A 26,245-nucleotide genomic window follows, 5' to 3' on the forward strand; every position below is an offset into this window, starting at 1 on the left:
TCATAAGGGTCAGTTTTCCAGTTAAATTATTTTAAAATTGTCTAAAAGCTGAATAAATAAGCTGGTTTGTTAGGATATGACATATTTGAAAGAGATACAACTATTTGAAAATCTGGAATCTGGGGGTTCAAAAAAAAATCTAAATATTGAGAAAATCGCCTTTGAAGTTGTCCAAATGAAGTCCTTAGCAATGCATATTACTAATGATAACACATTTTTTATAGATGTACGGTAGTGCTTTTACAAAACATCTTCATGGAACATGAATCATTTTTGGCACAAAAGCAAAATTGATCATTTTAACCTATACAGTGTATTTTTGGCTATTGCTACAAACTTACCCTTGCTTCTTATGACTGGTTTTGTGGTCCAGGGTCACATTTATGAATGAACCTCTCATTTTATTCAATCTTCCCGGTCTATTGTTATTTCTTATGGAATCTGCCTCGAACATTAGCTACAATGTACATAAAATGATAACTTTAATTAACTTAAAATAATTAATAAGCAAATCTACTTCACCAGCACCGACGCTATATACTGCAAAAACTGAGGTTCAAAGACTAAATTCTAAAGATGGCTGCACACTTGCTTCTCTGAAGCAAAAGAGCTATAAAATTAATAGGCCTATCACTTTTGCAAAAGGTATTCAGGAAAACGGCACTTTTGCTTGTGAGATATTACTGATCATATATTATTATTATTTAAAATATTATACAGAAATATTTTTCATAAATTATAAGGGCATTACAACTGCATTATAAGCTTCATCACACAGTGATTGCTTTTGGACTCTCTAGGTGTTTTTTTATTGTTTTGCAAAATGAGTGATGCACCTTAATCTCAGCTCACACATCGTTAAAAAAGCAATTGTTATCGTAGATGATAAATGTTGCACACTCCTAAAAACACATCCATTTTGAATAAACCACAAAATTTGAACAATTCTTCATGCTGATAGCACAAATGCAGCAGGGCAGGTTATGTGCTTAGGTTTAGAACAATTGTGATTAACCCCAAATTACATTTTGGGCATCTTCTAATAAAAGGACTTTCAAAATAATGATGATAAATTATGCTAACTGCTGGTCACTGGCATACAATAACTCCTATTGCGCACCATGATTTTCACTCAAGCAGCAGTTGCCATGGCAACAGCCTAAAAAGACAAGCAGCTATCATGCTTTCGCTGTTCAAAATGTTTAAGTGCCTATATCTGCAAGTGAATATGTATCGACTTGTATTTATATAGAAATTCTTTCACATAATTTTCCACTCTGGATTACAGATCCTGTACCTTGTAGACATACTTAAGCATTGCAGATCAAATCGAAATATCATATATTTCAGTTGTACAGCATCCCTCCACATACACAAAGAAGCCGCCTTTGTCCTGTTAAACATAGTAATACACAAGCAGACCCAAATACATTTGTTCTGAAGGAAGATTCAGAGCAAGTCTGAGTTATACCTGCAGGCAGTTTTGTCTTGAACGGAGTACACTTTACATCATCTGATCTTGAGTTACTGTATGTGTAGCTACTGTGTTTGGTGTTTGTATGGCAGTAGAGATATAATCTTAGACATATATTATTTATTATTTCATTTTTAGAAGACAAAATCATGACCAACCAAAGTAAATGTTAACTGAGATTTTATAGATGCATGTTTCATGACTTTTCTAGGGATGCTTTATTATTAAAACCATGCGGTAGAAACTGTTTCCACAAAAATGTGTTGTTCCACAAGAGTCCACATATTGTTCTAGTACATTTAAATTTTACCTACAAAAAATGTATTTATTTCTGCCATTCAATAAGTGTCTTTGTCTTCCAAGATTCACAAACCAAAGGTTGTCTACATGAGAGTGCCTGCTCATTTGATCAAAGAAGCTGCTTCATCTGCAATAATGATGTTCATTGAGCATTGCTATTTGATATGGAAAACAGGAATTATGCAGACAGGCCCTTGGGTGGATGAGATTGAGATCAAAAAGATAACTGACCAAGCCATGGAATAATTAATAATTAGTCTGTGAAAAAGAAAGATCCTTTTATGTATTTTATTGTTTTCTTGTTTGTTTTTGTACAAAAAGCAAATTTGGCATACAGAGATACATTCACTTGTCACAGTATTGTTGCTTTGTTTTTTTAAAATGCAAGCTCAAACATTTCAAGGGTGGCATTAGTATATACGCAAAAGCATACCCTTTTTCTTTTAATAAAAGACACGCTCTTCGACGATCAACATTGTATGCTTTGATTCTTTCTATTGTGTTCCTAAAGATAACTAATTCCACACAAAGTGTCGACAAGAGCCCAAAATAAGTAATTCTATCAATAGAAAAAACAGGGGAAAATACTAGCATGCAAATGCAACTTTTGTCAATAAGCTTCGAGAACTTTGAACGAGGAGAATGGCTTTACAAAGTGATAGTCCAGATTGCCACAGTGAGGACACTGCTGTACATTGCTGTACTCAGAGAAATACTGCATGCCCACACGTACGTCTATGACAGGTTTCCCACAATGCTTGCAGTTCAGCCGGGCCTAGGCAGACAGAGAGTGGTGGTGCATTTAAAACTGAAATTTGGTTTTATATGTATGTATATATATACACACACACACACACACACACACAAAATATATACACAGTGGAGATCTAAAGTTTGATTTCCTAAATTTCAAGATTTCTGTTTAAGTAGATGGACAGTATTTTAAGCATATTTCATACATTTATTTTATTCTGAAGCACAGTATAAAAAACTTATGAGATATGAGATAAAAAAATAAATAAAAAAAACACTTTTCAAAATTAGAGAACACTTACAGATACCTCCAAGTTATTGGTGTTAATCTGGCATATGGTGCCAATTTCCTATTTAACTGGCAGCATTCCTCCAATATTCACTAAGATTGCAAGAAGGCGGGCTGCTCTAAGGTGACTGAAACCCTGCAAAAGGACGTTGTACAGATGAAGGGCAAAGGTATGACCTTTTCAACCACTGCACAAGAAGTTTGTCGTTCCAAATCTGTAATTTCTTGTTTAATTTATTTGGGTCTGATCGGAAACATTATGTTTGGCGTCAAACTGGGGAAAGACTGAAACCCAAGTGCATAAATAAGTCAGTGGAAGGTGGAGGAGGAAGTGTCATGGTTCTGCACTAGGAGTTGGGCCTCTTATAAAGCTACATGGCAGGGTGAATCCAAATATTTATCAGAACCTCCTTCAGCAACATGCAGTGACTTCCCTGCAAGCATCTCCCAATCATCCTGCAATTTTCATGCAAGACAAAGCCCCCGTCACACCGCAAAATGGGTAAACCAGTTCCTTGAAGCCAAGAACACTGAAATAATGAAATGGCCTTCCCAGATTTCTGATTTAAGCTCGGCTGAAAATTTCCTTGGAAAAATCCTTGGTGACAAAGTTATGGCCAAGAAACCCACTACTGTACAGTTACCGAACTATGGAGGAAACTGGAAGAAGAGTGGCCAAGATCACACCAGCTCAGTGTGAGAAACTATTGACGTCCTTATGGCTCTCTCAAAGCAGGGGTCTCTACACTTCCTACTAATTTCTGAGAGCTGTAACCCTCCAAAATTTTGTTGTAATCTTCTTTCGAGCTACAGCAGTTACTGTTCTCTAATTTTGATCACTATGTTTCAAAAAAAAAAAAAATCTACTGTTTATAGATTGTTCTCTAATTTTGATCTCCATATATATATATATATATATATATATATATATATATATATATATATATATATATATATATATATATATATATATATATAAAAACAGTACAGACCAAAAGTTTGGAAACATTAATATTTTTAATGTTTTTGAAAGTAGTTTCTTCTGCTCATCAAACCTGCATTTATTTGATCAAAAATACAGAAAAAAAATTAATATTGTGATATATTATTACAATTTAAAATAATTGTTTTTAAATGTATTATACTTTAAATTATCATTTATTTCTGTGATGCAAAGCTGAGTTTTTAGGATCATTATCACATGATCCTTTAGAAATCATTCTAATATGATGATTCATTATCAAAGTTGGAAACAGTTCTGCTGCTTAATATTTTTTCAGAACATGTGATACTTTTTTAGGATACTTTGATGAATAAAAAAAAAAAAAAAAGAAGAAGCTATGTTTTTAAAATATAAATATTTTGTAATAACAATATACACTACTGGTCAGTAATTTTTTTTCTTTCTTTCTTTTTTAAATAAAATCAATACTTTTATTCAGCAAGGATGTGTTAAATTGATATAAAGTGATAGTAACGAAAATATATTATTAGAATATATATTATTAGAAGTTTTTATTTTTAATAAATGCAGTTCTTTTTAACCTTTTATTCATCAAATATATTAGACAGCAGAACTGTTTCCAACACTCATAATAAATCAGAATATTAGAATGATTTCTAAATGATCATGTGATAGACTGGATGTTACATGTGACACTGAAGGCTGGAGTAATGATGCTGAAAATTCAGCTTTGCATCACAGGAATAAATTTTTTTTTTAAGTATATTAAAATAGAAAACTATTATTTTAAGTTGTAATAATATTTCACAATATTACTGTTTTTTTCTGTATTTTTGATCAAATAAATGCAGGCTTGATGACCAGAAGAAACTTCTTTCATAAACATTAAAAATAGTAATGTTTCCAAACTCTTGGTCTGTACTGTATATATGTATATATATATATATATGTGTGTGTATATATATATATATATATATATATATATATATATATATATATATATATATATGTATATATATGTGTGTGTGTGTGTGTATGTGTATATATATATATATACACATACACACACACAATTTAAATGTACTAGAACAATATTTGTATATATATATATATATATATATATATAATTTAGGTATTTATGAGCACAAACAAATTGATTACCTGGCAGCAGGGTGACGCAGCCAGTATGTCATATGTGTACATTGTGCCCAGCTGGTGCCAGCTTCCATCCCACCTGGACTTGCACTTTATACACACGATTTTGTGCACTCCTTCCAGGCAGTCCACACAGATGGCATAAAGGTGCATCAACCTCCCTTTAGAACATAAACAGAAAACCCTTTTAAACTGCAATTAGACTCTAATTAATGAAAATATATTCTGATAGAGGGTTAATGATATGCCATGATCAAAGCATTATTATCTGTCACAGCTGCTTTGCTTCTTTATTAGAAGAAGAAAAGTTATTTATGTTTCGGTACTTTGCTCAAAACTGCTTTAGTCTTTAACAACAGTCATATTTCATTCTCAAAAGCTACTTAATGATACTTGAATTGTTTTTGTTATGGTAAAATGAATATCATGCACAGTTTATCAACTCATTCGGCTCAACGTTATTTAATAAAAATGGAAAAGCAGGGAATGGAACATTTGTTGCTGTTCTTGGCATTTTAGCCATTAACAGTGTGCCTGCAATGTTCCAAAAAAAGTAAAAGCTCTTTTGTAACCAGGGCAAAAGAGACTCGATGAAAAAAAAAAAATGGCAATTTGAACCAACAGCAAAAAACAAGGTACTAAGTGATATTTTTATTTTAGGTATACTGATAATATCACTTCTGTAAATATATTAATACTAAAAATTTGTTGAATAATTATTTTCATGTAATAGCTGCTAACCAAAAAAGGAAAATATTAAATTCTATACAACTTATTAATAAAAATGCTAAAAAAAAATAAAAAATTAAAATTATTGATTTGAAATGCTACAAGTGATTTTATGCATCACAACATTATAATGTGTATTAAAAAAAATTATATTTGTAATGAAATTAGTTTAAGATGACAATTAACAATTTTACTGAATTATTTGTGTTTTTAAAGATTAACTTTAAATGATTGTTAGAATATAACATAAGTATTCTAAATGTTAAAACAGAAGAAATGAGCATGAACAATTAATAACTAAATATATTGCCTAGCAAACAATTCTGAACATATGTATTGTGCATCCCTAAATAATATTTTTACTCTATATTTTAATAATAAAAAAAGATGTCATAAAATTGATAGTGAAAAAAATTACAGTTCTTTGGTTTCGGGCTATGCTCCTGGCCCGGACCCCTCCCCCAGGACAGCACGCTAAATTATGCTTACTATTCGCCTTAAGATTAGATGTAAGGGTGAACTCATGAAACTGAGTAAACTTAAAATAATACAGCAATGTTCAAACTTAAAATAATTCAGGAAGTTCGCATTAACTGAAACTTGTTTAAATGAATGAAAATGGAATTAAAGCTGTGGCTCAGTGGTAGAGCATTGCGTTGGCAATGCAAAAGGTCCTGAGTTCGATTCCCAGGGAACACACGTCAAAAACATTTATGCCTGAATGCACTGTAAGTTGCTTTGGATAAAAGTGCCTGCCAAATGCATAAATGTAATTGTAAACCAGAACTTAAGTTCAACTGAACTCTGTAAAACTTGTGAGCGGAGAAATTTTATGGGACACTGATGTATAATAAATTGTAGAAATTTATGGGACCCTGATGCAGAATAACACTTTCCACACTAATATTTATATTATTTCCACACTAATATAAATAAAAATAAATCAATAAATAAAATTATATATATATATATATATATATATATATATATATATATATATATATATATATATATATATATATATATATATATGAGAAATGAATGAGAAATAGTGAGAAAAGTGAATTTGCTCACCTTGTAAATGGCAAGGGACATCATACTCAATTTCATCATGGCGTGAAGGGCTCAGGAACAGCGTTCCATCCACTAAAGGGAACTGCTCAAAGATGGGCAGGGTGTGATGGCAGAGGGCACAGTTCACCACATTGCGGTGACTCGCACTGAGTGCAGAGAGGATGAACTTCCTGAGATCCTCTCCCTGGCCGGCCTGGGCATCGTCCTCCATTCGCACATGATAGGTGTTAAGCTTGTGTCGGGGAATGTGCGTGAGCAGCTCAGAAAGATCCAGCCTCCTTAAGAACTGCACAGGGTTGTCTCCGGGAGAAAGCCGAGGGAGGCACATGTTAGCGGCTCCCTGCTCAAGTTGAGCCCCGCCACGTGCCACCCCGCCTCCAGACAGCAGATGCTTCCTGTGTCCTTCCGTATGAACCGCGTTCTTAAGAAACTCACCCAGGTGCCTTGAACACCGCGGGCCACTGAGGGACTGGGGGGAGAACGAGGAGAAGCCTGAAGGAGGGGACTGAGCGGGGGATTCGCAAGGGGAGCGGAGCCCGTGGGAAACCCCGCCGACGGCATTGGGAGTACCAGTGTGACATCTCTCCTGAGAGTTCTGCCAGTCTGCTGATTGTCTGCGAGACAGTTCCTGACTGGAGCCACGGTGTGCTAGCTTATGGCCTGCAGATGATTTCCCTTTCTTAGACTCATCGGTAGCTTCCGGACCACCTCCACCGCAAGCGCCACCTCCGGAGGCAGAAGCGCTGGGCTTCCAGCTCCCTTTTTCTGGCAACTTCTTCTTGCGCTCGTCCTGCATGCGCTTCACCTGGTACCAATCCGTGTCTTTTTTCAGGTGTCCCTGACCACAGCGGCAGGAGCAGAAGCGGAAGGCCAGATCGTAGCCCTTTTTGGTCCACATGTTCTGTCGGCACTGCTTCTCGTTCCAGCTGCGGGCCCGGCCGATGCAGTTGAACTGTACCAGGATGCTGCTCTCCCACTCATAGAAGCACTGCAGGTGCATCCAATTGCCGTAAGGGCAGAGTTCACTGTTGCACACCACACGCTGGTAGTCGTCCTTCTCAAGGTCAATGGGACGGCCCAGACTGCACACTAATGGAGTGGCACATGGGGCCTCTGCCAAACACAGTCAAGATTATATTCATTTAGGTTTAATGTGATGGAGTAGCTCACCTAAAAATGACAATGCTTTCATTATTTACTCACCCTCATGTTGTTCCAAATCAGTATGACTTTCTTTATTCGGTGGGAAAAGAAAAAGAGATGTTAAAATGATACACTTTCATTGTAGGTGAAAAGAAGATGCAATGAAAGTGACTTAATTGTCAATTAATTGTTAAAAGTTGTGACTTAGGCTATTATTTTGCCTAATATCTTCTCTTTTGTCCCAGGGGAAAAAAATGAGCTTGGTACAACATGAGGGTAAGGATTTATATTTCTGGATTCCTATATGGTAAAATATATGTATTACAAATTACAATACCTTATATTAAACACACACAAAAAAAGAGTATTGTTATTTTACGTGGGGTTAAATGTTTTGTACACTAATGTAAAAAAATAATGACTGAATTAATAAATCAACCCCAAAAAATAACATGAGAAACATTTGATTAAAGAAAACCTTCAACAAATTCACTAACGGACATCTATTCATAGATTCAAGCAGCTCCACTGGCAGAACGTTCAATGTCAGTACATTCAATACATCATTTCTATTTATGATAACTCTGTGGGTGCGAATCCCACTCAAATAGAACAAATATTACGCAACACTCCTATGAATGAAGTCTGAGTGTGTGTCTCTAGAGAAACAGAGAAAGACAATTATACAATAGAGAGCTTCATTCTTTAAATCTGATTGTAAAGCGCTGCTTTTTTCTGTTTGTTCACTACCTTTCAATTCAGACTATAGAAGTATGGAGTGACAGAATTGTGTCACTGTGCTTTCTTCTGTTTTCTCAGTCAATAATCACTCTTACTGGGTTTCTCTGACAAGTTAAATTTAAAACATGGAGTGGAGTCAGGTGCTCAAAGCTTGTTTTGAACGCATTTAGGAACAGCCATGTGGCTCCGCTCCACTCATAAAAGCGGTTCCAGTCCAGATTCCAGCATATGCATCACTTAATAACCTGCAAAAAGTTTTCTGAACTTTTTTTTCATACAATTTGCCTAAAACATATTTGCTATCCGTCAATAAACAGTTACAACAAATAATAAAATAAACATCGTTCTGTAGTACTGAATATAAAAGAGCAGTGATATTCAACAGCTCTTGCTCATTATTCATAACTGCCACTCAAAGACAGATTCCACTTTCCATTACCTCAAGAGCCAAACCGATTCTATGGATTTTGAAACACTCTAACTGCACATCATTAGCGTGATATGATCTGCCATTACACAACACTGATCCCCAAATCGCATGCAACTCTATTTCAAGTGCATCTGCCCTTGAACAAGGCCTAAGCAACCACTTTGTGCAGCAAGATCAGTGAAAAGACGGAAATCTCCATGCAATGTCGTAACAATTCTGATGGTGATGACACGCGCACTAAACAAGTTGCTGCAAGCGAGGGAACATTAAAAGGAAGGTAACGCGCACGCACGTTCAGAGAAACGTAGCATTTGGTAGAACATTGACTGAAGTGACGTTCTTACCGCTTCTATTGTCGCTCGGCGGACCCGCTGTCGCTCCAGTCAACACCGAGGCAGTTCCTCCTGTAACCGCAGACGCAGAGGCTCCATTTTCTTGCTCGTCCCCGCTACTGTTCGTGCGTTTATTTCTCTTCCCCTTGTTGCTTTTTTGGTTGGGCATAATGGTGCGCTCAGTATGAATGCAGCCTGTCAGCGACCGCCACCAAGCATTTCTGCGGATATCATGTCGAGGGTGCTTAGCGAATTCACTGCGAACTGTAATGCACGGGGGGTGCAGATGTTACAGTTCGATCATCATCGTCCTCATCATCATCCTCCTCCAGATTTGTGCAGGCAATCTTGACAGCAGAGGTACACCATGAAGAAGGCGTGTCCCTCTCTTGTTTTGATTCCTGCTCTGAAGAGAGAATGTTCCTCTGGCCCCGCCTCCATCTCTGATCCAGACCTAGAGCTCGGAGTTATTAATAGCAGCACAGACCTAAGAGGGAGTCCCGAGCAAATAAATAATCGACACACTGCTAAAATTATTAGTCATAAATGCTTTGCCACATATGGCTTTAAAAGTGATATACGTTATTTGAGCTTTTATATAGATAAAAAAAAATCAAGGGTCTAAGTAGAACCTTAGCTAAATGTATTTAATTAGAGAACATTTTTTGATTAGAGAACTATTCATGTACTTTAAAGAACCCAGAAATGGTTCTTCACAGCTGTATCAACGGGGAACCTTGCTTTAAGTTATACTTAATCAGAACGAGCTTTATTTTTAAAAAATATATAAAAAATGTAATTTTTACTTTACTTCTAAAGAAGAACTTTATCCAGTCCTAAGAACCATTTTAGGATCAAATGGCTTTAAACAATAAAAATCAAATCTTTAAATGTCCATTTTAACTAGGCTCGTGCATTTAAAGATAAAAAGTCAGAAATGTGGAATATAAGTCTCGACTCCAGTTCATGCATTTATATTAGTTTATTACACTTTTTAAATCAACTGTCTCCAGCCATTTTAGAAGTAGATGAACTATCATAAGAATAAGGCAGCAACATAGAAATCCAAATACACACTAAGGTTAAACTCAGTTTTAAATTATTCTACATTTATCTTAAAAAAAAATAATAATAATAATAATAATTTAAAAGGTTTTCCAAGTTTATATGCAATCATTCTGAAATAATCCTCATAATGACACAGTAGAAAGTTATAAACACACTCCCCCCTATTTTTTATTGATTTGTTTAATTCCTATTGCTACTCATGCTAAGGTCTTCCTGAGCTTGAAATGGCACAAACTGCACCATTGGGATTCCTAGCACATTTCTACAGACATAAATAACAAGAACAACACAAGTAAACAAGGAGATCTTTTTGCAAGAGCTTTATAAAACAATATCACACTGTACAGTTGATGATTTGAAGTTGTTTTTTTTTTTTTACATTTAATTCCAGAAAATCATAAAGCAGACACATGCTATTTACTAATTTCTGTTTCTCAGCATTTGAGATTTAATGGCACACATAACTTTAATGTCACAGTAATGATACTGCAAAGAAACAACCTCATGATCACCGCAGACGACCATTATGCATTCTACAATCAATACAGTCAGAATAAGACATCAGAGGTATAATCTGTCAAACTGATATTAACCTGCATGGATATTAATTTCAAATAGGTTCATTCAGTCCCAGAAAACCAGTTACATGATCATGCACACTATAAAGGTTGTGCTATTTTAATGATATGGCTGTTGAGTTGTTTGAACAGGGAAGATTGCTACTTTACAAAAACTTTGTGCCGATCACTCCCCTGAGCGTAAAGTTGCGGTATAAAAATATTCCAACCCAGTATACAAAAATGTTACATTCTGGAGTATATTTCCATATCAAAATGTAGCAGTGACATGTCTAAAACACATTTTCACCTTTTACTTGAGTTTAGAGAAGACTGTTAAATTCAGTCCTGCAGTAATATGACATCAACGTTGTCATGTACTCCTTGCAGTAAGAGCTCCCCTTCGAACGCGATGACCTTCTTTCGCTTGGCCGCTTTCAGCGTTCCGACCAGAGCTTCAAAGAGGTTGGCGCACTGGTCATCATTAAACAAGACTCCAAATTTGACGCTGATCTTCCCATCTGCATCTGTGAGACAGTGAGAGTGGTCAAGGCTCGCTCTAAATAATTAATTAACAACCATGAACATTTATATTCTTAATAAAGCACTAAACCAACATAGAACCAGTGTTGGCAAATTTCAAAAGAAAAACGAGCACAGAGAGACAAATACCACAATGACACCTGCATTTGTGTCAACTAATAGAAATTAAACAACTAAAGACTGGAGTGATGCCTGCTGAAAATTCAGCTTTGCCATCACAGGAATAAATTAGTTTAAAATATATTAAACTATATTTAAAAAATCTTATTTTAAATGTTAATAATATTTACAATAATGTGATCAAATAAACGCAACGTTGGTGAGAATAAAATACTTATTTCAAAAACATTGCAAAACAAACTTAATTAGATAAATGTATAAGATGCTCTTTGACAATAGAAAAGCAGATCAAACCAAACATTTTAATGTTTAATTTTCGAATCAAATTTTCACTCATTTTAATATCATTATTTGGAATCGGCAAAACAGGGCAAAATAAGCATTTTCAATGGTGGTCTCAGACGTTATACCAACAATGATGTTGATTAAAAACAGCACAAGACTTACTTTTACTGCCCAATCGACGGATCTCATCAACGAGCAGTGTAACTTCATGTTCCACATTCATTTTTTTGTCACTGAAAGTATATGTGCATGTTAATATTCTAATTTACTCTATTTTACTGTATTCAATCATTGAAAGACTTTAGGTCAAGGGTGTCAAACTCAGTTCCTGGAGGGTCACAGTCTTGCACAGTTTAGATATAACCCTAATTAAACACGAAATCTAATCATTTTGGCTTATTTGAAAACTACATGATATAAGTGCTGGAGCAGGGTTAGAACTTAACTCTGCAGGGCTGCGGCCCTCCAGGAACTGAGTTTGACACACCTGCTTTAGGATATATTGAGATTCCGATAGTCTAGCTTTGGGTCATGCAATGCTGATTCATGTTTGAATATGTAAACATATTACAGGAATATTAAATAGTTCGTTTAAAACGTCCTAAGCATTCTTACGTGGATTACAACAGTAAACACGTGCTGAATAATAAATAGCTAATCTGATTTTAATTCTTTACACGCTTCATTTAGCGCCCTCTCTGGATGAGTTGAGAATTGCAACACCGCACCCCACCGGTTTATTGCAGATGCTGCCCATATAAAGATTATAATTACTTATCATCTTGAATTTTGCTTGAGAAAATAATACGTGTGGCCTACAAGCCAAACCGCTGGTTAAACATAATGAGGCATAATTAGTAATAGTCTGCACGGCTTTCATTGAGCACGAGGATTATCATTTGATCAAGCAATGCGGAAGTAGCCTACTAATCTGAACACTGAAAGTGAGAGAAATGTGTGAAAAATTGCATTGAGGCACATTGTGAATCACACATATTTTGAACTATCACCACACAGATTGAATTCCCTAAAGTATAAATAAACAAACAAACACTTCTATGCGTAAATCCATTCACACGGCATCAAACAGGGTTGCATACAGATTCTGGATTATTAAAGTATAACTCTACTGGCGGGGGAAAAACATATATTCGGACGAATAATTCATTAACATCAAAATCATTACAAAGCAGATGTACGTTGTATATTCTTACCTTTGTGGTGGTTTTGTGCCGCCGATTGCTGATTACAGTGAGAAAGAGCTCCCCTAGATGGCTTGGTGTGTGTGACGTCACATTAAACGGCCCTCATTAGGTTAAACTAGTTACAAAGTAATTTGTTAACCTAAATTAAATTTTTTGATTATTTTGTAATGGCACAGACACTAATACTATGCCACTGAGTGATGCCATATCTCAACAAAATGTCAAATGTATAAGCGCTTTTAGATTTGATGCTACATGTGTAAAAGATACTGACAGTACAGATAACAGATAAAACAACAGCTTTAATGGACGTCTGTGATTCTAATAATGTAGGCCTAACTCTTTGTTGTATAGCTTGTTTTGGCAATTAAAATAAACTATAACCTGTGCAAATTGTGTTAAATTTTTATTATTATACGTTTGATGCGTAAATAATACAAGTAATACTAATTTATTATTTTAATTTACTGCAACATTCCATGAAAATGCGATGCAGCCTGTTTGAACTATATATATATATATATATATATATATATATATATATATGTGTGTGTGAAATTTCATCTACTAGACACCAGATGGCAGTAAACAGCAATTTATTGTTGATTCCTGCAGTTTTTTTATTTATTTTTTTATTAATGCTCAAAAACAGCAATACAAATATCAACAAATACAAATAATAGGCAATTAATATATATATATATATATATATATATATATATATATATATATATATATATATATATATATATATATATATATATATATATAAAAAGGGGGTGTTTAATACATTATAACCTGGGGAAAAACAATTTGAGACATGTCAATAGGAAATGAGTTACAAACAAAGTTTTTTAAAAGCATTTTCTTCCTAGACGATCATGTCATGGATCATGTATTGCTCAGATTCAAAAGAGAGATATGGAATTTTAATATTTGCATCTGTGAATGTGGAATTTAGCAAGCAGCAACATCAGATTCACTGCATAAAACTGCTTTCTTTGGACAATTGGACAATTCAACGTTAATATAATATAAATGAGTAGCCTATATATGAAATTTGAAGAAAAAAGCGATAGATAGAATGCGCATGCGTACGAAAATGACGGGCGGTCCTTAGAGAAGTTTAGTATGTTTGTTGACGCCCCTTTGAAATGTGGGAAATGTGGTTTTAGGTGCCTGACGCTTCTTTTGTAGTCTACAACGTATTACGTAAGGGGGTCAGTAACTACACTGACCAACCGGTATGGTTTTAAAAACAAGGTTTCGCCTCTTATTAAAGGTCGTAGTCCGCTGTCTTACTGAGTAAACACGAGCATACACTCCAGGCTCGTGGTTCTTTTGGGAAATCGTTTTACATTCATAAATATATATATACATTTTTTTTTCAGTGGGAATCAGAGGACACCGGCAGCCTGCTATGTCTCCTGTACAAGAAAACTCGCGATGGCCCCGAGTATCAAAGTTCACTCTGTCAGCATGTGCTGCAACTGTTGCAGAGTTAGGTAGCTACGCATCCTTTTCTAGTTTTTAAAATAATGAATAAAAAAATAAATTCATATTTTGATATATTAATTAATGTCTAAAATACAGTATATGTTAATAATCATTTGAGTGTACTTCTGTCTGTCTGTTTATAAAAAAATTATTTTAGTCACATTTCCTCTGGACCTTACCAAAACCAGACTTCAGGTACAGGGTGAAGGTGGTTCCCGACATCATGGTGGAAATGTACAGCCTCCAAAATACAGGGGCATGCTGAGCACAGCTCTGGGTATAGTGCGAGAAGAGGGGCCCTTGAAACTGTGGCAAGGGGTCACACCAGCTATCTACAGACATATAGGTAAAATGTTAATTGCAATGTGTTATATGCATGTACAGAATAAAATCTTGATGCACTTTCCTGAATTATTAAATATATGTATTTGAATCCCCTTCTGACCTTTGGAATTCCTCACTTTTAGTGTATTCAGGCGGCAGGATGTTAGCTTATGAACAGCTCAGGGAATCTGTCCTGGGAAGATCTGAAGATGGTGTTTTTCCAGTATGGTGAGGGAAACAGTTGTGGAATATGAAACAGGACAGTGATTAAAGTCTAAATAGATGGGATCAGCGTATGTTCTGTGATGTGTATAGGAAAGCAGTGATCGGCAGTATGATATCAGGTGCCTTGGGCCAGTTCATCGCTAGTCCAACAGATCTAGTGAAGGTTCAGATGCAAATGGAGGGCAGGCGCCGTCTAGAAGGGAAGCCGCCAAGGTGAGACATAGACTAAAAGGAATAGTTCACCCTAAAATTAAAATGTGCTGAAAATGTACTCACCCTCAGGCCGTCCAAGATGTAGACGAGTTTGTTTCTTCATCTGAAGAGATTTGGAGAAATTCAGCATTACATCACTTGCTCACCAATGGCGTGAATAGGTGCCGTCAGAATGAGAGTCCAAGCAGCTGATTAAAAACATAATCCACACAACTCCAGTCAATCAATTAACATCTTGTCAGTAAAAAGCTGCATTTGTAATAAACAAATACACAATTATGGTGTTTTAAATCATCGCCTCTGGCCAAAATACTAGTCTATAATCCATAATTACAATTCCTCAGATGAAAGGTCTATCCCCTGTTGTCCTATTACATCAAAATCTACTGACATATTTGCTTAGCAATGTTTTAGACTGTTTTCACCTCTCTATCTCTCTCCTGATTCAGACAACTTTTTGTGGTTTACTTTACTTACATAAGTTGTGGATTCTTCTGGACTCTCCTTCTGACGGCACCCATTCACTGCAGATGATCTATTGGTGAACAAGTGATGAAATGGTAAAATTCTGTTCGGATAAAGAAACAAACTCATGGATGGCCTGAGGGTGAGTAAGTGTTTGAATGAATGATTCCCTTAATTCATCCGTTGTTTTTAAACTGACAGAGTACATGGGGTTTACCACGCATTTACAAAGATCGTAGCAGAGGGAGGAATACGAGGCCTTTGGGCTGGATGGGTTCCCAACGTTCAGAGAGCTGCACTGGTCAATTTAGGAGGTACAGTAGCCAAGACTTCTAGAAATCAATTGTCAGCTTCCCTTTTGAAACACGTTAAATATTTTTCACCTTATTACACATTTAGATCTCATGACATACGATACCGTAAAGCATTTTCTACTGAGAAACACCTCCATACCAGACAACAGCATTTGTCACGGATTGGCCAGGTGAAAGTTTGCTATTATACTAATGTTGCCATACCTAATGATGTCATGTTCAACAGTATGTTGCAAAACATTTTTTACAGCGTATGCTCAGGATTGGTTGCAGCTATTATGGGAACACCAGCTGATGTGGTGAAAACTAGAGTAATGAACCAGCCACGGGATTCAAATGGGAGGTTCGTTTGGTGTATTTTTTAAAGCTGATGTGTATTTAAAACAATTTTTTAGTTTGTTATATTAACATATTTTTATGCTTCTGTTTGCAGGGGTCTTCTCTACAAGTCTTCTACTGACTGTCTGGTTCAATCTGTGAGAAAAGAAGGATTTTTTTCCCTCTATAAAGGATTTCTACCAACTTGGTTTAGAATGGTACTATCACTTTAAATATGACATGAGTTTATTCAAGTTTTATTGTCTTGTTTTCCTATTCTAACTCTGTTTTCGTTCCTAGGCTCCCTGGTCTTTGACTTTCTGGCTTACATTTGAGCAAATGAGACGAGCAATGGGCATCAGCTCGTTTTGACGAATTTAAGAGTTGGACCTAGAATATTTTTTTACTTTGTCTCTATAAAGTTTCTGAGCTGAACATTCCAGTCCTCATGTTTTAGGTGTGAATTTAATTGTATGCAGGTACACATTGCAGGACACGAATATTAGGATGAAGTTGTTTGATCACTGTATGGTGCTGGAAAAATGTAAATGGCATAGCAATCATTAAGTCCTTTAAAAAAAAGACATTTGTTGTCTTCTTTTAACATTTTTTAAATGGTTTTAGTTTTCTTAACTATAACAAACCTGGATCAAACAACCACTAGAGGGCATCCAGTCAAAAACAATTGAGCAGAAACGAAATAAACCCGGAACGTAAACATGAACCCGCTGTGTGTGTCATTTCCGCTCTGGCTGTTTTCACATTCAATCAAATGGCAACGCTGAGCAGTATGAAGGTATTTTTGATTCAAATTAACTGAGCACCTGTGGCAGTGCGATTTGTAGTTGTAGAGAAAAGCCACACATGTGTATCAGTAAATTTGAAGTCACAGAGTGAAATGTTTTAAGAGTTGCAAACCTGTAGCCTTTTTTTCTCTCCCACAAACACAACACAACAGTTACACCTTCTCAAATTCTTCATTGCAGGTGCACAAATCCTATTCTACAAATCACACATTTAGAAACTCGTATGCTCACATTTTTGAAACAATTGCTGCAGTGAATGTGGTGCAAAACGCATTTACACACCCGCATCAAGAAATGTGCAGTCGTGGAGAAATGTTGAACATCCGCAAATCAGTACCTGAATTCATCAAATGAGAGTTGCACACTTGTAGAATATTTTCTCAGAATGTCTTGTATATTTTTCTAACACAAACACAAAGTACATAACTACAGCTTCTTGAATCTGCTGCGATGAAGCTCAAACACTGTTTTTTCGCTTTCAAGCGACAAGTTTCGCGCTCTCCCTTTTGCACCGAGATATTTGGTTCAAAAGTGATTTGTGCATCTGTAGAGGTAGTGGGCGGGACTGTTTAGAGATTACAGAATTTCAGCCAATCAGAAGAGCTTACTGAGCCAGTAGATATACGCCCCAAGCAGTTTTACGCCCCTGTTGTTCCTCATGCGTCCAGTAGGGGGAGGCAGTATATTAGTATATGAGCCCAGTCATTTATAAGAACAGCAGACCATATCTATATGTATGATAGCAGCAGACCTTCTTGAAGCGATATGGATGAGGTATGTTAAATAATCTGCTAAAGTACTTGTTGTTGATTGTATTGTGTAATGATGCAACATTTATTATTTATAAAAGATTGATCAATTAAATAAGAAAGAATAGCGATATCAATTCAAAAGATGGATCAGTTTATTTCGAGAGGCAAAAGTACTTGATTGAGTCAGATGTTCTGTCTGACTCAAAATTAACTAACCACAGTCTATCATCAATGGACAAAAAAAAAAAAAAAAACAATCAAAGTGACTTGACACTTTTTCCAAGTGTTCCATCAATATTGTTCATTGAAGATCAGGAGCGAATTGATGTTATCTACACTCAGATGACTTCAATTTTGGATGGCACACCTACACACACCCACAGTGACCAGATCAGATTCATTATGGATGTCCCTTTTCCAGAGGTATGGTCTTGTGTGTTAGTTGTGCTCTGCATGGTGTCATATTCACATTGTTTTTAATGTCAAATAGTTTATCCATAATGTTAGATAATTTCTATAAAATAATAGTTTTGTGCTTAATATAGAAAAGGAACTTTGGATTTTGTTGTAAAAAAAAAAAAAAAGCAAAATGATGCTTGGCTTATTTGGGCTGTGATAAATCTTTCTCTGGTAGTCCATCATCTGTGCTCTTGCTGTTGTGAAAGATGTGTCCATCTTGGAGGCTGAGGAGAAATTCCTTCGAGGACCTGTCATTGACGCAAGGTACTGTAAGGATCCTATAAAGGAAAAAAAAAATTTAAACATGACATCCTGCCATTATTTATAAATAACCATTGTTTTCTACCACTATGCAACTTTTGCTTTTTTATTTATTTTTATCAGTGAGTGGGATCACTTTGACCGCAGGATAAAGAAACAATTAAAGAAGAGTGGCAAACCATTGGAGAGTCATCTACAGGAGTCATGCTGTTAAGAAATAACCAAGTCATGGTGTTAATAAATTTTTTTTGTGAACAACAATATTGTCTTTCTTTTAAATGACCCTTGGAACTTTAGAAAATTGTTACATTTTGTTGGTCTTCATAAAATGCTATGTAGAACATGTTCTGTTAGCTATATTGTAAAGCAAATATTTCATTTAGGATCCATATGATTACACAGTACTGTATGTCTAATGGCCTGAATATGGTTAATATCTAAATATAACTTAATATAAATTCACAACATCATATATCAGTCAATCTCTGTATATAAAAACAGTTTATAAATATATATAAATAATACATTTTACAGTAGGTCATAGGTCTGCAGCCTCCCCCTACTGGACGCATGAGGAACAACAGGGGCGTAAAACTGCTTGGGGCGTATATCTACTGGCTCAGTAAGCTCTTCTGATTGGCTGAAATTCTGTAATCTCTAAACAGTCCCGCCCACTACCTCTACAGATGCACAAATCACTTTTGAACCAAATATCTCGGTGCAAAAGGGAGAGCGCGAAACTTGTCGCTTGAAAGCGAAAAAACAGTGTTTGAGCTTCATCGCAGCAGATTCAAGAAGCTGTAGTTATGTACTTTGTGTTTGTGTTAGAAAAATATACAAGACATTCTGAGAAAATATTCTACAAGTGTGCAACTCTCATTTGATGAATTCACGTACTGATTTGCGGATGTTCAACATTTCTCCACGACTGCACATTTCTTGATGCGGGTGTGTAAATGCGTTTTGCACCACATTCACTGCAGCAATTGTTTCAAAAATGTGAGCGTACGAGTTTCTAAATGTGTGATTTGTAGAATAGGATTTGTGCACCTGCAATGAAGAATTTGAGAAGGTGTAACTGTTGTGTTGTGTTTGTGGGAGAGAAAAAAAGGCTACAGGTTTGCAATTCTTAAAACATTTCACTCTGTGACTTCAAATTTACTGATACACATGTGTGGCTTTTCTCTACAACTACAAATCGCACTGCCACAGGTGCTCAGTTAATTTGAATCAAAAATACCTTCATAGAGCAGCGGCTCGTCTCGGCGTTTAGTCCAGTATGTCATCGTCCGATCAGACCTTATTCACACTTTGTCGTGGCCTGTAGGGGCGGTTATTACTCAAGCCTGTCACGCGGCCACTGCTGCTATACATTTACACTACAGTGACTCTGATACTCAGGAGTATCTGGCAGAACTGGACAGCATGCACAAAGTAGTGCTGCAGGTTAGTACTGCAATTACATCACATGCATCATGCGATTCTGTCTCTACAGTGCATGATAGGATGGGTAGCATTATATAGTAGTCTTTGATCTCTCTAGTCTAATTGTTAACAAATACTAATAAATCCATTAGCCTACTCGCAAGTGATAAATAAGTGAATCATTTAAATTTCATTAAAGTAATATTTATGTACTATTTTTATAGTTTTAAGTTTTATTGTTACTTTTCCCCACAGGCACCAGATGAGGCATCTCTCTCCGCTCTTGCCAGTAGTCTACTAGAAAAAGACATTGCACATAAGCTATGGATGGAGCAGCCAGAGAATATCCCCACATGTCTGGCATTGAAGCCTTACCCTAAAGATGCCGTGCAGCCATTTCTAAAAAAGTTCAAGCTTTTCAAATGAATTCTGTATGAATTGTACTATATAAAAACAAAGATTGTTCAGAATGGGATGTGGCTAAATTAACCTGCTGGAACAGGTTTTCATCCATATATTGTTTCGACTCTTAAAAGAGCGGGTTCATTTTAGTGAATTACATTTATGAATCAGTTTTAAAATTAATCTTACTTATATCATTAATGTCAGACTCAATTAACCAAGAACGAATGTTGGGTTATGTTGTTCTAAATATTAATGATAACTATCTGACTGGATGTTCATATGGCAAAGTATTGTTAAAAAAAATACACATTCAGTTTCTTGTACTGCATCAAAATAATAATTAATCAAACGGTTATTAAACAGTTTAAATTCCATTCACTAGATATAAAGATGGCACTTGCAGTCCTTTTTTACATGGTGCTTTATTGCAATGTGTTGCATTCTCACATTCATGGATGTTATAGAGATTTGTTAGTCAAAGCATAATTTCCTTCAAGGTATGTATCTACACCTTGGAAAAGCAACAAAGGGGCCATATGCACGAGTGAGTGTTTCTTGTTTGTCTGAGTGTATATGTATGCATGTGTGTGTAAATGTATGTGTGTGTAAACTTCAAATCTCAGTTTGAGCAGCCACAAAATTCCATGAAATGGACAAGAAAAATAAGACCGATTCAGTAGATGCGAAACAGTTTTGCAGCCCGCAGGACAATCCCGCAGGAGCTGGACCCAGCATGTGACTGATTGTCTACAACGTCCTAAGAAAGGTAGGATTCTCCAGATAAACCTGGATATAGAGAAAACAAAAACATGACAAAACATGCAGAAGTCTCCCAGATACATCTTCATTCATTATGTCCCACACACAGCTGCAATGATACCTCTTAAGAAAAGGGAAAAAAAAAAAGTTCACAAGTATTATACAAAACTGGACAAAATGAGTAAAATGTATATATCTATATATATTTGTTTATTTATATTAATTTTACAGGTGAAAAGTGGAACCTTGCCTTGAAAGAACAAGCGCCGTTTCAGTGGAGCTACAAACACATGACTTCCCTTTACCAATACAACTAATATCTGGATATTAATAAGGCAGCACTTACAATATGTGAAAAATCTCAGGTAAACAGTAGCTACTGTAGATGATACCGTGTTAGAGATGACATCTGAATGACGAGGAGAGTGTGTGGTGGTCGATACGTAGGATTCACTACTATGATATGAGGAAATGCAGATTGTACAAGTTGGCATAAATGGTTCTTAGCACTTGGCACTGAGCATGCGGGGCCTGAAATGACTTTCAAAGCCTACGATACAGACCAGGATGAACAGAAAGCAGAGTACGATGAGGAATGTCTTTAAAAGATAAAGCCAGAAGGTCTGAACTTGAATGCAATCACTAAAAGGACGGGGAAAAGGGGAGGTGGAGCACCTGAAGAAGATAGGCATAGTTAGATCTATGGTTCAGCAGCAGAAAAAACACTCATGTAGCAAAGTCTCCGCTACCCTGCTCTTTTAAGGGATCCAGTGATGAGGGTCCACCAAGCCAAGTTCTTCCTGAAGAACCCGAGACACGTTTAGATTTTTCGTGGAAAGCAAAATGGCATTTCACTTAGCAAAAATACATTCAGGGGGTATTCTTTTTTTTTTTTTTCGAACATGACGCTATATTCTGATTTAAACATGGCCTCTTTCCTGGTAATTCATGTGTAAAGTGCAAAATTAGATTGTATTCCTTGCAAGTTCCTGGTACATTTAGGTTTTTAGTAAAAAACTTCATGTAAAATACAGCAAAAGTCTTACAAAGGTCAGTATAAGAAAATCTTCATAAACAAGATGACGTTCATCAAATGGTGAGGAGCAGTCCTCTATGCTGAAAATATGTACAAGAGGCACCTCAAATTTGGTATAAAGAATCCAGCTAAATAAAGTCAAATATCGAAGTATAGTTGCATCAGTATGGTTTTCTCGTTTTTAGCCCGAGTAGTTTGAAACCACTTGTTTCGAACTACATATGATGTATATCCTTGAGTTAAAAAACTAAATAGAAGAAAAACTGCAGATATTTGTCAGCATGCATTACTGGAATATTGCATTCGAGGCAATAATCCATTTGGAGTAGTCAGTTTTAAAACAAAAGCCTAAAGCTTTTTATTTAAACCTCTAAAGGTGCATAGCTAGCGGTTAGGAATCTGTCTTTCTGAAAACAGTGACTAAAGTTCCTCCCGATGAGGCATTTGCATGTTTGGTAGATCAGTAGCAACGGGGGAACATCTGAAGAAAATCGCTACTGAACATCTTTGAAAAGGGAATATGTCCAAAAAGTAAAGACAAAGTGGTAGTGTTATAAACATGACGGGATACGGGACACCTATTCAGGAAAAACTCAATGCTACATTTGTCGAATTGCATGAACCTTGCATATGATATGGATCTTTTAGTATCTTGAAGCTTTGGTCATATATCCGTTCTTGTCTTAAATGCGTTTACACATGGCAAAAACTACATCAGGCAGTTGACGAAACCCCACTACGATAAGCCAGTGCTGTTCTCAAACCAAGGTTCCACTTCGTCAGAGCTGTTTAAACTTTGACAACAGAGAAATTAAATAATATGGCCTTTTTTTTTCTTCTTTTTTTTTTTTAAATTAACCCGTACAAAAGCCAGTCCATGCTGCTTCTCCCTCAGCAAAGTCACATTCAGCAGTCGCTAAACCATTCTCACATATAGAGCAATCTCAACACCCACAGGAAAAATTGCAGGTATAAAAAAACAAAAAGGAAAATCAAAATCAGGACATTTGTCTGTTTTTCCATTTTAAACACCAGATATACAGTATTAATCACACACATACACGCTTTCAGACAGCCATACACATATCAAAAAAAAGAAAGAAAAAAAAATGGAAGCAAGTAGTTATTACCACAAACTCGGAGCACTACATTTTGTTGATTCTGAACAGATACATATTCACATTTATCTGTTATATACACAATACTTTGATAATCCAGGTTCTGAATAGTTCTATTGTACCTTGATGTTGTGTATTGACTGTGAGAGCCGTTATAAATGAGAAATCAGAACGATAAAAACAGTATTAATAGGCGCTGTTTGCTAGTTTGGTATATTTGGCATAAACACGGTAATGATGACAGGTAGGGTTCATTAAATGAATCTTATCCACTGCATAAAAAACATTTTTATCTATACAGGAATGCCTGTTCCCCAAAGAGGAGGGCAGAGTTTATTAATTACGACATCTGTGTTTTTTCGGTGAGCCAAAAACGGGAAAAACACAGACTTGAATGACTTAAATGTTATGTATGTGTCAATTAATCTCGCTTTTTGAAATATCTATGTACATTTATACATAGCAGAAAGTGGCTCGATCTCAACAGTACATACTGCCGGCTGAATTTCGTAGACGACTGAGAATCTGCTTTACGAAATTAGACATTTTTATATAGTGTCACGAACAAAAGAACACTGTTAAAGGAGGATGAAAATACGTGAGACGGTTGCGCATGCAACGCGGTTACGAGCTGTGCTCCAATGATGTTGCACGATTTGTGAAATACCTCGTGCTCAAATGGCGAGACATCAATTTCAAACATAGCAAGTCTTTTTGTTTTGACATCTTTGATCAAAAAAATAAAAAATATTTGATTTTACATTAGCACGTTTCACTTAAAATAGCAAATCTTTAGGTTCGAAATCAATCGGGGATGACTAGTAGGGTAAATGAACAAAGGATAACGCTGATGAACAGTGTGTGACTGGGCAACAGTAGTCTCATGAGCAGTCAAAGAGCTGGAGAATGCAGCCGACGGTACGGACATTGCGCAAAACAACGCCTTGCTCCTCCATTCAGGAGAGAGCACCTGTGGTTTTGAAGAGCATTCTTGAAACACTCAACTGTATAATGAAAATCAATGTACAATCTACATTTTCGCAACTGCGTGCAATGCAACAGAGGGTTTGTAACATTTACCGGGGTGTTCGATAACCAATATCAATCGTAAAAATTTGAGTCTCTTGATATATGAGAGCGTGCGAGAGCCCCATGGATGATTACGTTTAAAATGACAAAAGTGACATGACAGATTCTCAAAGTCATTAGAAAGGAACTGGTGTGAAGTTGATGCTTCCGAAACAAGAGTTGCCTGTAAATTGATGAGGTTTCATTTTTAAAGGAAATTACAAAGTGTGAGCTTGTCCCAACTTTGTCCATTTGTGCTGTACAATAATACCATCCTGCACAACACGTCGCCGCAAACAACACTGATAGGCTGAGTTGACCCTAAGTGGCTCGTATTCACAGCTGCTGTGGGGGGGAAATGTGTAGGACATGGTTAAAAAAAAATGTCTGCTGTTTCAAAACGGTGCTGCCAGGAAAGCTTGCGGCAGACGGATACACACTACAGAGCAGTCTCCCATCCTGGCGATGCTTGTTCTGAAAACGACAACAGAGAAAAACAAAAAAAAAACAGAAAAATAAAACAAAATGACAACAAACAAAACAGACTAACAAATAAAAAGAGGTGGGAAATTCCTCCCATCATCAGGCACTGCTGAGGAGAGCCTATCAGTCACAGATCCAGCTGAAACTGAGCAATACACCATGAATATAGCAACACTATGACAACAGCCTGCTCCAGTTTCCAGTTCGACCAATCCAAGCTCAGCTGCTGCGCTGCTCTCCAAGAAGCACTGCAACGTTGGCCTGACCGACAGGACGTGCAGCCGGCTGAAGCAGCAGGTCCTATTTTTTATTTTTTTTACAGGCTTGGCAAATTCTGGAACGTGATCCTTTCTCCTTTCCGGAAACAGACATTTAAAAAGGTGACCAGGAATGAGCACTTTGTCGAACGGCTATGAAAGCTCACAAGCCTGGGCCCAGACACCGACCCTGCAGATATACTGTATAGAAACCAAAGGTGAAGAATAAAAATCTCTACATGTGGAGACGGTCCTCTGGCAGACGGTGGGCGACTCACTCGGTCAGGAGCTGCTGAAGGAGGCTTTTCTGCTGAGCCTGGGCTGTGGGGGTCCCGCTCGGGCCCTTCTGGGACCCCATGGGCCCCGACTGGTTAAGATAGGAGTCACTTCCCACCAGGTTTACCGTGCACTGGACATCAGCGAACACCTGAACCTGCTGTACCTGAGAAATGGGAATGAATGAAAAACGTCACGTCATGTCACGTTACATATGATTTAAAGAATGCATTACATTGAACAAAATGACAACTAACATTTATAATATTACAAAAAGATTACTTAAAAAAAATATATATAAAATAAGCAGCACAACAGTTTCGCACACTGATGATAATAATACAAAATGTTTTTTGAGCACCAAATCAGAATATTAAGAGTGATTTCTGAAGGATCATGTGGCACTGAATAACAATTAATGGCTTTTGAAAATATAGCTGTCATCATTACAGGAATAAATTAAATATAAAATATAAACATTTAAATATAAAGATATATTAAAATACTGTTTAAAAACTCTTTACATTTTTTTAATTATACTTCACAATATTACTGTTTAACTGTAATTTTAATCAAATAAATGCAGCCTTAGCTTTTTTAAATATTAAAAAAACATCTTCCA

General features: G+C 36.2%; 3 protein-coding genes and 2 pseudogenes across 7 annotated transcripts; 2 read left to right on the forward strand and 3 right to left on the reverse strand.

The window, feature by feature from the left end:
* Positions 1–1,765: 1,765 nt before the first annotated feature.
* Positions 1,766–9,884, reverse strand: LOC113062830 (headcase protein homolog). 3 transcript variants are annotated; one of them, XM_026232846.1, is made up of 5 exons: positions 9,397–9,884; positions 7,942–7,971; positions 6,739–7,851; positions 4,942–5,096; positions 1,766–2,549 (listed from the first exon to the last, which is right to left on the reverse strand). In XM_026232846.1, the coding sequence occupies exons 1-5, from the start codon at positions 9,551–9,553 to the stop codon at positions 2,385–2,387; spliced, it is 1,620 nt and encodes a 539-aa protein (XP_026088631.1). In that variant the 5' UTR covers positions 9,554–9,884; the 3' UTR covers positions 1,766–2,384. The 3 variants fall into 3 exon arrangements, with proteins under 3 accessions (XP_026088631.1, XP_026088633.1, XP_026088632.1); XM_026232848.1 differs by lacking the exon at positions 9,397–9,884 and adding an exon at positions 9,062–9,154; XM_026232847.1 differs by lacking the exon at positions 7,942–7,971 and having other exon boundaries at positions 1,768–2,549; positions 9,397–9,882.
* On the forward strand, positions 9,249–17,242 carry LOC113062832 (mitochondrial uncoupling protein 4). Of its 3 annotated transcripts, none has more exons than XM_026232852.1 (10): positions 9,249–9,329; positions 14,554–14,667; positions 14,817–15,005; positions 15,127–15,211; positions 15,299–15,421; positions 16,088–16,200; positions 16,286–16,370; positions 16,451–16,543; positions 16,634–16,736; positions 16,819–17,242. In XM_026232852.1, the coding sequence occupies exons 2-10, from the start codon at positions 14,583–14,585 to the stop codon at positions 16,888–16,890; spliced, it is 948 nt and encodes a 315-aa protein (XP_026088637.1). In that variant the 5' UTR covers positions 9,249–9,329; positions 14,554–14,582; the 3' UTR covers positions 16,891–17,242. The 3 variants fall into 3 exon arrangements, with proteins under 3 accessions (XP_026088637.1, XP_026088635.1, XP_026088634.1); XM_026232850.1 differs by lacking the exon at positions 9,249–9,329 and adding an exon at positions 13,955–14,444; XM_026232849.1 differs by lacking the exon at positions 9,249–9,329 and having other exon boundaries at positions 13,955–14,667.
* On the reverse strand, positions 10,758–13,271 carry LOC113062833 (costars family protein ABRACL). Its single transcript, XM_026232853.1, has 3 exons — positions 13,172–13,271; positions 12,120–12,190; positions 10,758–11,536 (listed from the first exon to the last, which is right to left on the reverse strand). The coding sequence occupies exons 2-3, from the start codon at positions 12,178–12,180 to the stop codon at positions 11,352–11,354; spliced, it is 246 nt and encodes an 81-aa protein (XP_026088638.1). The 5' UTR covers positions 12,181–12,190; positions 13,172–13,271; the 3' UTR covers positions 10,758–11,351.
* Positions 17,243–20,032: 2,790 nt separating the features above from the next.
* On the forward strand, positions 20,033–20,906 carry LOC113062671 (putative peptidyl-tRNA hydrolase PTRHD1; annotated as a pseudogene).
* Positions 20,907–21,032: 126 nt separating this feature from the next.
* LOC113062834 (nuclear receptor coactivator 1-like) overlaps positions 21,033–26,245 on the reverse strand; it is a 53,453-nt pseudogene continuing 48,240 nt past the window's right edge.

Source organism: Carassius auratus, chromosome 45, assembly GCF_003368295.1.
Source record: "Carassius auratus strain Wakin chromosome 45, ASM336829v1, whole genome shotgun sequence".
Taxonomy (NCBI): domain Eukaryota; kingdom Metazoa; phylum Chordata; class Actinopteri; order Cypriniformes; family Cyprinidae; genus Carassius; species Carassius auratus.

What these genes read in the sequence shown, in the direction of transcription:
- LOC113062833 (XM_026232853.1), bottom strand. Translation starts at nt 12,180, where the DNA reads ATGAATGTGGAACATGAAGTTACACTGCTCGTTGATGAGATCCGTCGA. An exon ending in CCGTCGATTGGGCAGTAAAA is followed by an intron (nt 11,537 to 12,119) that starts GTAAGTCTTGTG and finishes ACTGTCTCACAG; the next exon opens with ATGCAGATGGGAAGATCAGC.
- LOC113062832 (XM_026232852.1), top strand. Translation starts at nt 14,583, where the DNA reads ATGTCTCCTGTACAAGAAAACTCGCGATGGCCCCGAGTATCAAAGTTC. An exon ending in TGCACTGGTCAATTTAGGAG is followed by an intron (nt 16,201 to 16,285) that starts GTACAGTAGCCA and finishes TTACACATTTAG; the next exon opens with ATCTCATGACATACGATACC. An exon ending in ATTTGTCACGGATTGGCCAG is followed by an intron (nt 16,371 to 16,450) that starts GTGAAAGTTTGC and finishes CATTTTTTACAG; the next exon opens with CGTATGCTCAGGATTGGTTG.
- LOC113062830 (XM_026232846.1), bottom strand. Translation starts at nt 9,553, where the DNA reads ATGCCCAACCAAAAAAGCAACAAGGGGAAGAGAAATAAACGCACGAAC. An exon ending in TGATTTGGAACAACATGAGG is followed by an intron (nt 7,852 to 7,941) that starts GTGAGTAAATAA and finishes TGTGTTTGGCAG; the next exon opens with AGGCCCCATGTGCCACTCCA. An exon ending in TGTCCCTTGCCATTTACAAG is followed by an intron (nt 5,097 to 6,738) that starts GTGAGCAAATTC and finishes TATGTTCTAAAG; the next exon opens with GGAGGTTGATGCACCTTTAT.